At 41.0% G+C, this 15,368-nt stretch overlaps 1 protein-coding gene across 2 annotated transcripts in view; it reads right to left on the reverse strand.

Moving 5' to 3' along the window:
• ELF2 (E74 like ETS transcription factor 2) overlaps window positions 1–15,368 on the reverse strand; it is a 141,613-nt gene that overhangs the window by 24,248 nt on the left and 101,997 nt on the right. Inside the window, exon 1 of one of the 2 annotated variants that reach the window (XM_089688918.1) lies at window positions 6,325–6,523. The exons of the other annotated variant lie outside the window; for it this stretch is intronic. Within the exon in view, the coding sequence (XP_089545044.1) occupies window positions 6,325–6,382 (58 nt within the window). The 5' untranslated portion in view covers window positions 6,383–6,523. Of the gene's footprint in view, window positions 1–6,324; window positions 6,524–15,368 lie in introns of those variants that run through there. 2 annotated transcript variants of the gene reach the window in all.

The raw sequence follows: 15,368 nt of genomic DNA on the forward strand, positions 1-15,368 counted from the left end.
GCACTAACATGTGGCTTTGAAATCGTGCAACTTCAAGTAAAGTCGCACAGTTTCAAAGTCGGCTAAAATGTATGCACAGCCCAGGGCTCCTCCCCATCCACATCTGGCAAGCACTAGCTACCAACCACATGAGAGGAAAGGAAGGGAATTATAGAACTGTATTTTCCCATAAACAAGTATTTCAATACCAACAGCTGAACAAAGCTATGGAGAAGGCAATGCATGTACAAATGGGAAGGGTGGCAATTGGGTGAATCAATCTTCCCTTCCTAGGCAAAGCACATTTTGACTGTTTTTTTTTTTTTTTTAGTTCTTCGTTTGAATGCACATAAAACTTCAGCTAACCTATTTCTTATAATTTCCAATAAAAAAAAAACTGCTTGTTACTGTCTGACTGTATTAAAGTATAAAATAATTTGCACAAAAAACTAATAAAGCAGGATGAGTGTTTTATGCATTTTGGAAGGAACTATGGATAGTTTCCTGGTTGTGAAAATCAGACTTCTAAGATACTTGGAAAAGACAAATAAGATATAAGACCAGTCATCTAAAAGGCACATAGGTGTTTTGCTAATGTGGAATATGCTCTAATTACTAGTGACTAGAGATGGGATCAGGCATACTCTGAATCGGGGAATGACACAGCCCAAAGCTCAAGTAGGAACAAAAAAAAAAAAAAAAGGTGGCATATCATTGGAGGAAACAAACTCATCTCTAGTAGTGGCACATGTGCTATATGCTACTCAAAAGCAACACTCTTATTAGGTTATAAAGCTAACAATTCTTTTTAGACCCCTTTCACATGGAGAAGCCAACTCCGATCAGCAGGGGATCTGTGAGTAGATCCCGTGCTGATCAGTCAAGTGAGTTTATGTCACATCCATGCCTGCTCAGTTTCTGCAGGGCAGATCTCACTGAGCTCTATGGGTGCCCTGGTGTAAACGAACTACACTGTCCGTTTACATCATGCTACCTCCAATCCAGTCCATCAAAAAAAAAAAACAAAAAAAAAAACCGTCCTTTTCTGTTTTTGTTTTTTTAAAACCGGACCTGAACCGACCTGGAGGTAGGTGGGTGTAAACAGACAATTCCATTTATACCCACTTGTCTATAGGGCTCCATGGACCTTATGATCGGGTACACCTGAAAAACTTACAGGCAGACCAGATTGGAATGCACATGTGAAAGAGGCCTTATAAGTTGTTTGCTACATGGTTAACCTGAATATGGTTCACAAGTTGGGAGACTTCTGGCCTATCATACAACATTCTTGCATAGATGTGGCTTAATAATCATCTAGGTACACAATTGCCTCCAATGTTATATCTGGACAGTTCATTTAGCCTGTAAAGGAAAATTATGACATATGGACATATTAACTGAAGCATTTACATTGATATGTCATGTATACAGTGATTAGAAAGGATTTTTAGAAAATGGTTTAGTGACAAACAATGCTACTGTTGGCATTAAAGTGGAGCTCCACCCAAAAGGGGAAGTTCCGCTTTAAGCTTTGTCCCCCCCTCCCCATTAAGGATTGGCACCTTTGGGGAGTGGGCACCTGAATTTGACAGGTACCTGCGCTCCCACTTCCACAGCGATCACCTAGGCGATCGGAAGCGGAAGTTGTCCCCCCCTCCCCATAGTCTTCTGGGATACGTAACAGATCCCAGAACACTACAGGGCCATTCACAAAGTGCAGCGCTTCTTGCACATGCGCGGCAGCTGTGAAGCTGCAAGCTGTCACAGCTGGCTGCCCACAATGAAGATGCCGGCGCCAGGAAGAGAAGACAGCCGGTGAAATCAGGAGTGGTAAGGACACCGCTGGACTGAGGGACAGGCAAGCGTCGGTATTTTAAAAGTCAGCAGCTAGTTTTTTTTTTCCTCAAGTGGAACTCCGCTTTAACTGTTTAGTTTGGGACAGACAACACAAGGTGATAAAACTTAGCATTCTTGGGAAATACAGGCAGTATTAACAGGCCAACTAAATCTGAGCAACAGCAACACAACACCTAGCTTGCTAAGCAGCACCCGCATTAGATTGCCACCAAGGGACATTAAAGCCCTGTACACATGATGACAATATTGGACAAATGATAGTCTTATTTTTTGGAGTTCTTTTTGCATGCTGGTCTCATAATCGATAATGAAAAGGTTACTAAAGTTAAAAACATTCTTGTAGGAAAGAATAAAAATTCAGAAGCAATGTCGTGTAATGTATTTGTATAGTATTGTATTTACGGACACAAACTCTGATTAAAAATTTTCATGCTTGTCCCTCCGAATAATTTTGAATGAAAGCGGTGTACTAATGATCAGATTATTGTACGACCGCTTCGAAAGCAGTATTTTTTGTAGGATTGTCTGATCGTGTGTACTAGGCTTAAGGAAGGTGAGATAAGGAAAAGTATAAGTTTTGATAATGATTTTTATCATGACAGGGGACTGGCCCTTTGAACTAACAAAAAAATAAGATAAGTAAAAAGAAAAGCCATGCAGCCACCAAGAGACTTGTCAAATGGTAATGAGTAGTGTAATCCGGAGATACTGGAAATTTTAAGCCTTGAGCTATGACTATAGTATTTTGCCTGAAGCAGGTGTAAACTAAACTATTTGTATTCCCTAAATGATAAAGGAAATGGATTATTCAGCTACCAGAGGTAACTAGAACGGAACTATATTAGCAAGTGATAAGAACAGGAAATAACCGCTATTTGAAGGATAACCCAAATTGCAATTAATGGTTATTCTAATGCTCAAACGAGTGGTCAGTATATAATTATAAAGCCGTATATTCAAGCAGCCAACTTCTTTGTCGCAACAGTTTCATTGGCCTTTTGCGGAGATTAAAGGAAAGCCTAAAAGGGTAACATTTATGTGACATCCAATTATCAATTATGTGTTGTAAGTAAAACACCTATAAGTACAGAAAACTACCTGTTGATGTGACAAATACAACGTGCTCCTAACTTTGTGTAAGGAAACAAGTGCCTTTGCTGCACTAAAATACCAGCCCACGTCCTACAATTCCCCACCCCTCTATATCCATTTCCATATGTGTACATTATTTTTTCCAGAAAACCAGCGCTCCTTAACTACTAAGAACCTACCCGCACATTGTATGCAGAGAAAGTCTTTTGGGCAATGTAGTTCTGGGTTTGTGCCTAGAAACTGAGTTCCCAGCAGCTTGCCCCTACTAGAATTTTACAAGCTAAGCGATGATGTCACAGAGTGTAACAAAAGTTGTTTACCACTACAGAAACCAAGGTACAAATAAAATAATGCTGGTACATAGAGGGGGAGAGGAGCAGCTGGGGGTGACATACACCAAACTGTAATTTCTTGTAATTGCTATCTTAATGTGTAAAAGGGTATATCACAAATTTGTCAGTAAACAAATATCAAAGCAATATTATTCAGCAGCCAACTACAGGTGTACCTCGGTTTACGAACGCCTCGGTTAACGTAATTTTCAGTTTACGAATGAAAATCCATTGAAAAAAATCAGTTTACGAATTTTGTTCGCAGTACAAAGTGTATGTTGGTGCCGATTTTTAAATGCAATTGCCGGCTTTTTTTTTTCTTCACTGCAGTTCACAGAATTAGCTGTCACTTTCCCCGTAGCTAAAGGATACTTTGTTTCTCGGGAAACTAAAAGGAAACTGTTTCTTTTAACTCGGGGAAATAAACTAAAAGGAAACAAAACTCTCTTTCTTTTAGCTGGGAGGAAAGTGACAGCCGATTCTCTGAGCTATAGTGAAGAAAAAAAAAAAAAAAGCTGGTAATTACATTTAAAAACCAGCACTGACCTATAGTGACAGCGACTTTTGTTTTTTGTTTTTTTTTACTTTTTTCTGACCTCCAGAATGGATTAATTGGTTTTCAATGCATTCCTATGGGAAACCATGCTTCGGTTTATGAATTTTTCGCAATACGAAACATCCCTGAGAACGCATTAAATTCGCAAACCGAGGTACACCTGTAAAACGTGCCAAATGAAGGCAAAACACCTCTCTGAGAATGAGGTTTAAATGCCTGTTCAATCAAAATGTGGTAACTGGCATTCTTCCACACTGGAAGACCACCAGTCCCTGCTAGGACACAAAGAAAACATCTGCTTTCTATGAGCCCCGTTCACACTGTCAAGCAACCTGAAGGTGCAGTAAGCTGCAATAAAAATAAAATGCAAACATGCTGCATTGATCTTGCGCACAGGAAACCGCCACATAAAAATGAAATGCACTGTGCTGCTGTGATGTGAAGTGTCTCTTTGTGCACTTCAAAAAAAAAAAAAAAGGGCATTGTGTGATGCTGGTTCACTACATCCGAGATGAACAGTTGCCCTCACACCAACCTGCTGCAGTTTTGTGCGTGGACAGTGTGTACGGGTCTTTAGAATGGTCTGTGCTGCCAATGGTAACAGGCTTTCAGCTGTCATGTTCTGCAATGCAAGCTACCAACATGGAACTGGGTACTATGGCCTACAAAGATATTTCTACCTAGACACCTTTTATTTTTAAGCAAGGCCCTAAAATAGAATCACATTAACTTGACACAATATTTGAAATTTGCAAATTTTAAAACTTATTTTTCCCTATAATTTTATATAATGTTTTACTATTTATCAGTAAAAGTCTATTTACTATCCATATTACAGTGCCTGTCAACCAAAGGCTCTGTTCTCTTAAAGTGCACCAGCAAACAGGTTTTGTTATGCAGGCTAACAGCCAGACATGATTTGATATAAAAGTATAACAAGTGCTTACCTACTCTAGTCTCTACTCTAACCAAAATGGTTTGTCCCTAGGTACACTGTGAAAAACTATAGTATGAATAATTATAAAAAAAAAACCCCAGCAGAGTAGTGAAGGTTAATGAAAACCTCTGAATGCTACATCTGTATATACGTTGTGACTGGCTGTCATGCATATCCATCGGCTTCAATACCTCCCTTATTAGTGCAGCCATTAAATCACTAGTTATCCCCGTGTGAAACCATCTTTATCACAAATGCTAAAGTTACCCAAAAGGGTGCCTGTTCTGGGCGATCTGTAAATGTCACACAAACATTAGATCTGCTAATCATCACACAGTGATCAGTTAATCTCTGAACTTCTAGATCCTAACAGTAGTACAGCACAAAGAGTAATAAACGTCTGTATCATTTTATTCTGGATTCCACAACATCGAAAGAGGTCTTTTAATATAAAACTAGCTTATTTCCTATTCATCTGATAGGTAAGGCGGCTCCAACGCAGGCCAATCCAGTACTAGTGCAGCGCACACCGACAATGTGCATCCTTCACGTGTCTGCCTAGCTGCAGTGTCCCAGGTGCTGAAGGCCCGCCCCTCACTTCCGTGTTTACATCTCTCCTCTTCCCTCCAATTCCATCCGCATTGTGAGCTCACATTCCGCTGCCAATCAAAGCCGTCCTGATAGCCCATTGGCCCGCAGCCCAGCCTCTACGCCGAACGTTCATAGGCCTCTTCTCGGATTTCGAACCATCCCCGGGAGCGGATTGGCTGACAGAAGCTGCCCATCATCCGAGCCCTCCAGCCCGTTTGATCTCTACGCTTCCGCTATCGAACCCCCTTTTTTTCCCCCATCTCTACGTTACATAAAGAAATGTATGCAATCCTAACGCTGCAAGTGGCACTAATCAGACCCCGCCATCCCACTGACAGCCCGGCTACAATCAGACAATACCTGCATCTACACACACCAATCAGCGGATGCAGGCCAGATTTATCAGCACGAGCCCCTCTATTATACAGACATACACATATAGATTTACACACACGAGCAATAACAACCCCGGCGTACTGCACATCAAGACTGATCTGTCCATAGACAGGATGCGATGGGCTGATTCTACAACTCATAGCAGTGATCGGTGTGACATTAGTGGAGGACACCAATGTCCGGGGTCAGTGATGAGCTCTGCACTAGGTGTGCAGCCCCCAGAAGCCGCCCGGTTGGAGCAGAGCCCGGCGTCCATGCAGACAGCGTGGCACAGACAACAATCTGACACACTTCCTGGTTCCAGGCTCCCAGCACTGCAGGCTGCACTCCCATCACACATGTCGGCCTCCTCATCCTCCTCACTCCTTCCTCCTCCCATGTCCAGCCAAGGTGATCACACTTCCTAGCGTCTCCTCCATCGCTCCCTGCAAGCAAAACGTGCGCACCTCCATCCTACCCCTTCCCATCCCAGCCAGTCTCCTGCACACAGGGCCGGGGGTGGCCGTGCATGCTCGCTGGAGCCGCCCGCAATCCAGCTCCCCCCTCCCCTCGATTGCATGCATGCCCCGAGCTCGCTTTACCGGCTCTGATGAGCAAATCGAGTTGATTGGTGGATCCCTCATGCAGCGACGTCGCCATGTTTATCCCGGGGCTTGTGCTTCACATTGAGTCCCAGCAGTGTAGAGGAGGAAGCGGGGATACAGACACACAGTGCGTGTGTGCGAAGGGGAGGAGGAATACAGATCCTTCCGCCAACTACAGGAAGAGCACGGCTGTAACCCGCCGCTCACTACACCGCCTGCCAAGTGTCCACCGCCAGATCCCTCCGCACACACAGGAAGTGCTGCCCTTCACCACTACACATCACACGCCTCCTCAGACATAGTGCATGCTGCACACAACAACACACGCCGACCAATAGCAGCTACACTGACAATCCGACAGCAATCACCTCAATTATACATTGCATTGTGGGGGGAAAGATTGACCAACTTTATCCTTTTGTCAGGAAAGGATCTTATTTAACCACCTCAATAGCGGACACTTTCACCTCCTTCCTGCCCAGACCAATTGACAGAGTTCAGCACTGTCCCACCTTGAATGACAATTACTCATGCAACACTGCACCCAAATTATATTTTTATCATTTTGCACACAAATAGCACTTTCTTGTAGTGGTATTTAATCACCATTGGGTTTCTGCTATATAAACGAATACTTAGATTTTTTTTATAAAAACCCTCAATTTTCTTCATAAATGTATTCTGCTACATTTCTTTGATACAAATAACCCAATCAGTGTATATTATTTATTCTGTATCTTACAGAGTCTACAAACTATGGCATATATATATATATTTTTTTTAAATTGATCAGTTCTGATGTACTAACAGCCTATCTCATTTCTTGAAGCCCTAAAATGCCAGGACAGTACACATACCCCTAAATGATCCCTTTTTGGAAAGTAGACAGTCGAAGATATTTAGTAAGATGCATGGCAAGTTTTTGAAGGTGTCATTTTTTTTGTCTCAATTATTTGGAAAGTGAATTAAAGGTTTTTTCCCACATTTTTTTTAACATACTGTCACAAGTGCAGTACAGCATCATCATATAACTGGTTTGCTTGTGATGAGGGACACTGACAGGTGACGGTATGTAAAAAAAATAATGCTTTATTTTTTTTATTACTTTAATTTTTTGTTTTTACATACTGTGACCAGAGCAGTACAGTATTACCATACACTGTATACTACTCTGGGGAGGTGATAAGAATTTTTAGAATTGTGATTATACCACTGATAATCTGAATTATAAGAAACCATTTTTATTGTAATGGCATCCATTCATCCAGTGTGTACTATTGTGAAGATGTGATTGGCCACAGTTATCGCATGGTACAGATGAACTGTGATTGGCCCTGTCTGTACCATGTGATCACTGTGACCAAACACAGAGATCAATACAATAGTTTCCAATAAATGACTATGAATGGAAGCCATTCATTGTGTACAACTGCCATGTAATCTGCTGTGATTGGTCACAGCAATCGCATTGTACACAGATTTGTCATCTGCTCTGTCCAGTGGATGACGGCTCATGCCACAGCGCGGCCCACAGGGTGTGATCCCGGGAGGACCTCCACTCAGGATGACAGCCTTCCTGCTCAGCTGTCATTCTATTATAGGCTGGACTGGAAGCGGTTAAAGGGGACCTTTGACAAAAATAAATCTTGGACAGTGGATAATGGAATCAGATACCACTCTTCGTGCAAAAATGGTTCCAATTCTCGAACAGATGCCGGAGACGGAAAACAAGCCCAAACCTTGTTCTTCAAAATTGACCATAGTGGCTCTACGATACTGAGGTTCGGTGGCTGAGGCACCCAGGGAAGGTGCAAGACTACGTTTGCATGCTCATCAAATCACGATTTGACAACACCAGATGTGTGAATTGGAGAATTATCTTCTTGGTAAATGGCACTGTCTTTGGGACACAATAGTTGCTGGCAGTGACTCTACCTTTCAGGGTGATGATGGGGTCTGCAGCATATCAAGATCTAGCTCCGCAAACCATGATTGCACCCTCACCATGCTTTATCGGTGGCTCAAGACAGTCCTGGTCGTAAGCTTAGGACGGTGTTTGCTACACGTAAACATGTTCAGAGGTTGTGAATAGTGTGAAGTTCGATTCATCGGATCATATTACAGTCTTCCACTGATCGATAGTCCACGATTAATGGTCGTTGCACCACTCACTCCTCGTCTGAGCTTTAATATTGGTCACTAGTGGTCTGGAGATTGCAGCTTGCTCGTGAATGTTTTGCTTATGGAGTTCCAGCCCCATAGTTTTTATGGACAGAGGTTTTGGAAGACTGAGATTGAGCTCTGGAGGCACTTTTGCAGCAGTTGTTTTCTTATTCCGGGTCACAATCCTGTGCAATGTTCTTTTGTCTCTTTCGGTCAGTTGACCATGTCAACAGCGTTTATGCTCATCAGATGAGGTTTTCCCAGAAACTGTATATGCCATCATAACCTTTGACACTGTACCTTACGACACCGCAAATAAATTGGCAACTTCAGTCACAGAGGCTCCAGCTAAGTAAGCACCAACAATTTGCCCTCTTTGAAACTCAATAAGCTCTGACATGACTTACTAGCGGCACATGCAGTAAATGACGAAAGCGAGGCTTCCCACCTGTGAGGTAGGTGTCTCATCAGCAAAATAAAATTACATCACTTTCGCGTTCACAAAAAACAAAATATGTCATCACTTTCACACCTGCAAATCATGTACCATTTCCACATTTTTGTCCAACCCTTGTAGGTGGCGTTAACGGCTCACCTGCCGAGAAACCGCATATAAGTGTGCGGCTGGTGGGAAGAGATTAAAGCATTTCTAAACAAGATCTACCCCAAAAAAAAATTTAACACACTTCTTGTCCTAGGTGGACAACACTCACTCATCATACTGTACTATGTTCTGTAGTGCTCAGAGATGGTTGAGAACTATTTAAGTGAAATAAAAGGCTATTTTGTTCTTAAAAAAGGATGTTGTACTTACCTGCTCTGTGTAACAATACTGTATGGAACGGTCGCCCCTTACCTCCTCTTTGACAGTCCTCCACCAGCACTATCTACTAATTCTTCTTCCAAGCGCCCCCTCAGCAGGGCATGTTGCAAGGGGTCACCCGTTCAGCCATACTCCTGTTCTGGGCTGTGTGCATCCATAGACACACAGCACCTGCAAGCCACACACCCCTACTTCCTCACTGGAGTTTGACTGACAGCAGCAGGAGCCCATGGCTCCCGCTGCTGTATGTGTCTCCTATGAGACCAGGAAGAGAGAACAGGGCTGCAGCCGAGAGAGCACTAGAGTGGTGAGAGATGTCAGGTTGGTGTGGAGGAACAGATGATGGGGGTCGTTTTTTTTTTTACCTTAGTGCAGGGAATGCATTAAGATAAAGACCACTTTGTGATTAGAACCACTTTAATCAATGACAATCAGCACACAGAGACAGCTCGGAAAGTTATTAGCTCACAAGTATTCTTGCAAAAATCTGTTTTTTTGTTAATTTATGAAAAATATATAGCAAAATATTTTTAATATTGTATATTAAAAGACCATAATTGGCCAGGATTTACATACATTTCAGCTTGCACAGAGGCACATAGTGAAAGCAAGCACATTCACCACATTTATATTAGCCACTGAGGTGAGGCTGCATGCAACGGGGACTGGTCATGAATGGAAATGTTCCATTAGATCTAAGCAGACTGCAGTGTATTTAGTGAGACTGGACAATTCTGTATATTTGACGCCAGCCTCACATGCATCTGTTTTTTATTTCTTTTATTTGGATTCAATCAATATTTTTTTCTGATGTTTATAAGGAAAAAAACAATTAAACAGTGTTAAAATTCCTATCCAATTTCAAATCCGTCAACAAAAGCTGGCCATAGGTGGATCGCAAATTTGGCCAGTTCAGCGGGAAATGGCCACATTTCAATCCATGTGTGGCCAAAAGATCTAACAATTTGCTTCTGTCAAATGGGCTTATTGGAAAATGTTTCTCAATCAGCAGCTGTAGCCCCTGATCAGTGTATGCTGATAGTCCCCGCTGTCAGAATGCAATGGTGATTATTTACTAAAACTGGAGCGTGCAAAATCTGGTGCAGCTCTGCATAGAAACCAATCAGCTTCCAGGTTTTATTGTCAAAGCTTAATTGAACAAGCTGAAGTTAGAAGCTGATTGGTTACTATTCAGAGCTGCACCAGATTCTGAGTGCTCCAGTTTTAGTAAATCTCCCCCAATGTCTCAGCAGGCAGGATTCTTCTATTCTTCAACTTGTCTGTGTGGATAGAGGAATCCAGACATGTCCCCTGCCTATTCAAAAAAGGATAGAATTTGTTTTTTGTTTTTTTAATTCTGTTACCTTGTAACACACTGGTGTGAGCAGCTTTATAGAGAGTGAGATGGATTGCACAATAAAAATAATTATAAAACTTGGATAATTTTGCACTTCTTTAGACTGTACAAATTATTGTATTGTGTATGTCCCCCAGGAATGGTTAAAATAAATAAAAGTTACAATCAAAAGGAAAAATGGATTGTAAATTTTATGCTTGGCTTTCTTTTTTAGCTTTATCTGTTTGCAACTTTGTTGCTGTTACAGTCTTTATCAGGGTTTCTCAGCTAGGGTTCTTGCAGTGATTGCTAGTAGTTCCTTGAGCATTGAACAATTTCTGCCTCTCAGATAAGTTCCCACTTACACTCGTTTTAGCTATCCAAAAGAGGGCAATTCTTCCCAATGACCTCAAGTGTAAAGAGCATTTTTCCCACTGACCATGAGTTGTAGTCATTTTTAGCAGGGGTTCCCTGACAGCAGAAAATTATTTCAAGGGTTCCTGTGTGTTAAAAAAGACTGATCTATATACAGTAATGGTACCACAATTACTATATAATGCAATTTGTTTGTTTGGGGGTTTTTTTTTCTCTGATAAAATCTTCATTAACAATTGTACATTTTTTGACAAACAAAAAAAAAAATATCTTAAGATACCCATGCTTTGATTTTTTAAGTTCTGATCAAAATACCAAAAAAAGCAAGTGATTTGGTTAGAATATGAACAGGCACCTTTAAAATCATCAGTTACAGCTGATCATTATTTTATATGCTTCCCTTACACTGGGAGAGCAGTTAACATGGAGATCAGTACATTTACAATTCATGTACAGTTGTGTTCAAAATAATAGCAGCCAGACATCACTAACCTGATCAATCACGGTTTTTGGTAGAAATGATATTTCTATATGGCAAATCATTTACTAGCAGGTGTAGTAGATTAATAGAAATCCAACAGACCCAAAACAGTCATGACATGCATGCTGCTGATTCTGTGTAATTGAATCACTAATTGAAAGGGGCATGTTCAACATAATAGCAGTGTGGAGTTCTATCAGTGAGGTCATTCATTCTTTGAAAAACAGGTGGCAATTATTGCCCTTATTTAAGGAAGGAAGGCAGCAAATGTTTTACATGCTGGTTACAGTGCATTTCTCTCTGAAATTCTGAGGAAAATGGGCTGTTCAAGACATTGTTCAGAACAGCGTACCTTGATTAAAAAGTTGATTGGAGAGGGGAAAACATATAAAGAAGCGCAGAAAATGATAGGCTGCTCAGCTGAAATGATTGCAAATGCTTTAAAATAGCAACCAAAACCTGAAAGACGTGGAAGAAAGCAAAAAACTACCATTCGAATGGATAGAAGAATAGCCAAAATGGCAAGGACTCAGCCAACAATCAGCCCCAGGAAGATCAAAGAAGGTCTAAAGTTACCTGTGAGTACTGTTACAATTAAAAGACACCTATGTGAAGCCAAGCTATCTGCAAGAAGTCCCCACAAAGTCCCACTGTTGAAAAAAAGACGTGCTGAAGAGGTTAAAATTTGCCAAAGAGCACATTGACTGGCCTAAAGAGAAATGGCGCAACATTTTGGGGACTGATGAAAGTAAGATTGTTCTTTTTGGGTCTAGTGGCCGGAGACATTTTGTCAGACGACCCCCAAACACTGAATTCAAGCCACAGTACACTGTGAAGACAGTAAAAGCATGGTTGCGCAAGCATCATGATATGGGGATGTTTCTCATACTACTGTGTTGGGCCTATTTATCGCATACCAGGGATCATGGATCAGTTTGAATACATCAGAATACTTGAAGAGGTCATGCTGCCTTATGCTGAAGAGGAAATGCCCTTGAAATGGGTGTTCCAACAAGACAACAACCCCAAACACACCAGTAAACGTGCAACATCTTGGTTCCAGACCAACAAGATTGACGTTATGGAGTGGCCAGCCCAATCCCCGGATCTTAATCCAATAGAAAACTTGTGGGGTGACATCAAAAATGCAGTTTCTGAGGCAAAACCAAGAAATAGAGAAGAACTGTGGAATGTAGTCCAATCATCCTGGGCTGGAATACCTGTTCACAGGTGCCAGAAGTTGGTTGACTCCATGCAACACAGATGTACAGCAGTTCTCAGAAACAGTGCTTATACAACTAAATATTCATTAAGTGATTCAAAGGAAAGCAAAATCTTCAAACATTTTTCAGTTTATATAGTGAATGTTTGAGTTTGTAAAGAAGAATACAAAACACTGCTATTTTTTTGAACAGTCTAATATTCACTTTTCTTCAATTTTTTTTAGAGGAACAACACAAATTTGATATATTTTTCTTCATGTTTTGATTTGGAATAGAATGTGTAGTGTTCCAAATGGATGTGTGTATGGAAATAAAAGCTATTAGAAGGATTTTGAGCTTTATTCACTTTTTTCAACACACTATTATTTTGAACACAACTGTATATATCACCATTCTCTCTGCTACATATGCACACTGACAGTACATCTTAAACTGGCCACAAAGATTACAATCTAATTGTGCAATCACTGTACAATTTCCTTATGATACGTCAACACCTTTGTAATGCAAGGGAATAGTTAAAGAGAGGGGTCAAGTTCTCCACACCCTGACACAGGTTATAACTGTGTGTTCTTGCAATGCATGGTAATGCCCTGTAGATGTGTTTTGCCATTCAAAGTTAATTGTGCCCCAGGGCACATTTCCAGTGAACTGGAATGTAGCTATGTTGAAGTGCACAGCAATGCACAGATACAAATGCACCGAGCACTGCTCTGATTAAAAAAAATGGTACTGAACCTAATTTTTTTACATATGTTGAGGTGCGTTGACCACCCATGCAAAATTAATTGGGATGCCTAAGGCAATACACTTCAAATCAATGCACAAAAACATGTGCTGTAGTGTACAGTGTAATTAGGTGAATTGGCCATTATTAAGTTAGTCCAAAGACATTCAATCATGCCAGCATGGGTGTGCTTACTAATAAACATAGTGCCCAAATAACTGAGAACTAATCTTTCAGTAAAAAAGTCTCTGTAGCTAAGCATGGACAGATGACATATACAGTACTATAATAACATGAATCTTCAAAACTGTAAATAGGCAGTCAACCGAAAGTGCCTGAATAATTGTACTTACCATTCTGAGCACCCTTGACCCCTGAAACCTAATGTTAGATCTAAACCCCAACTTGATGAATTTGGCTAAAATAAATATATATTAATGCATGCATACACACATACTTTTAAGGACAGTGACAGGTGCAGTGTGTTTGTACAGTCGCTTTTAGTCTCCTCAAGGAGTGACTCTGACAAGGTAACAATTCAGAAGCACAATTGGGTGAAAACTGTCCCCCCATAACACAGCCTCCCTGAACAAGGATCCTTCACGGCAGGATGACTAGATATTTTTGGAAAACTGCAGGATTGAAAACTTTTGAAAGTACAGGATTATATGAGATTTTGGTGACCGGGATTATATCTAATTGAACCATTTGTTAGGGAGCTCTAGGTAGCCCTTCCTAACTCTGGCACATCATTACTACTCAGTTCACCCTCTCATTATATTTGTGCACCAACAGTGAAGTGTTTAAAGTTAGAGGGGGAGGTGAAATTACAAGGCAAAATTAGATTTTTGTACTTGCTGTAAAATATTTTTCTTCAAGTCCACTGAGGTGCACAGGAATTGTAAGAATTCCTAAACGGTTATGTTATACCTTTAGGAGGATGGGACACTAGCAACCAAACGTTAAGCTACCCCTTCTAACCTCACATCCAACCATCATGCCCCATTTTTGTCAGCAAGCAGCACATAAAACCAATAACAGCAGTGTCCCTTAATGAACTTCAAGAAAACTAATTTATGGTAAGTACAAAAATCTTATTTTCTTTATCATCCATTGGGGAACATAGGAACTGTAGAAATTACTAAAGAGTCAGAATTTCCAAAATCAGTCAGACTTGAGGGGTGGACAAAAGCCATTAAGAGATTCAACAAAGGGAAGATCATACTACAAGAGTATTTGAAGGAATAAATGCTTAAAAAAAGTGAGGAGAAAAACGTCAACCAATATGGAAATTGCCATGACCAAGGTGAGGATCAACCTGGAGTGCATGACCAGGACAGATAATACCGCTATGGGGAAAAAAGTGCTACCAGAAGAAATTATGGGTCTCAGTCAGCAAATGAAGGCTCTGACCAACCATTCACCAAAAAACGAGGTGGAACAGCATACCACCGTAAAAAGATGACAGAACTGCATGAACTTTAAAAATCTAGGAAACTAATTTAGGAAAAGGGTTCACTGGGATTCCAAGAAAAGGCACTAGGGTGGACAATAGGGTCAGCACTGTGATAACGATCCAGAACTACTTGAGGACACTAAAGAGTAGGGTCTTTTCTATGTAAAGAAGCAGTATAAACTGATTCTTGTTGACCTTGTAGATCAATAGGTCCCGCGGGGGGAGGCATAAGGCTGAGGAGGATCAAGCACAGCAAGGGGTGCAGTTGTTCATTACAGAAAGGGTCTCCTCTGCAGTAAGAAATTTGACATGACATATAAGTGGAACACCATCCCGAAGCACAGGCCCCTACCAAATTAGGTATTTGAAATTCCAGGGTGCGAGGAATTTACACAAACCTGGAAAGATGCACCGTTGTGGTGCAGTAATATCAGAATGGTGAGGAAGGGAAGCTGAA

Source organism: Staurois parvus, unplaced genomic scaffold (assembly GCF_062004578.1).
Source record: "Staurois parvus isolate SC_StPar_1 unplaced genomic scaffold, SC_StPar_1.0 ptg000460l, whole genome shotgun sequence".
NCBI lineage: Eukaryota > Metazoa > Chordata > Amphibia > Anura > Ranidae > Staurois > Staurois parvus.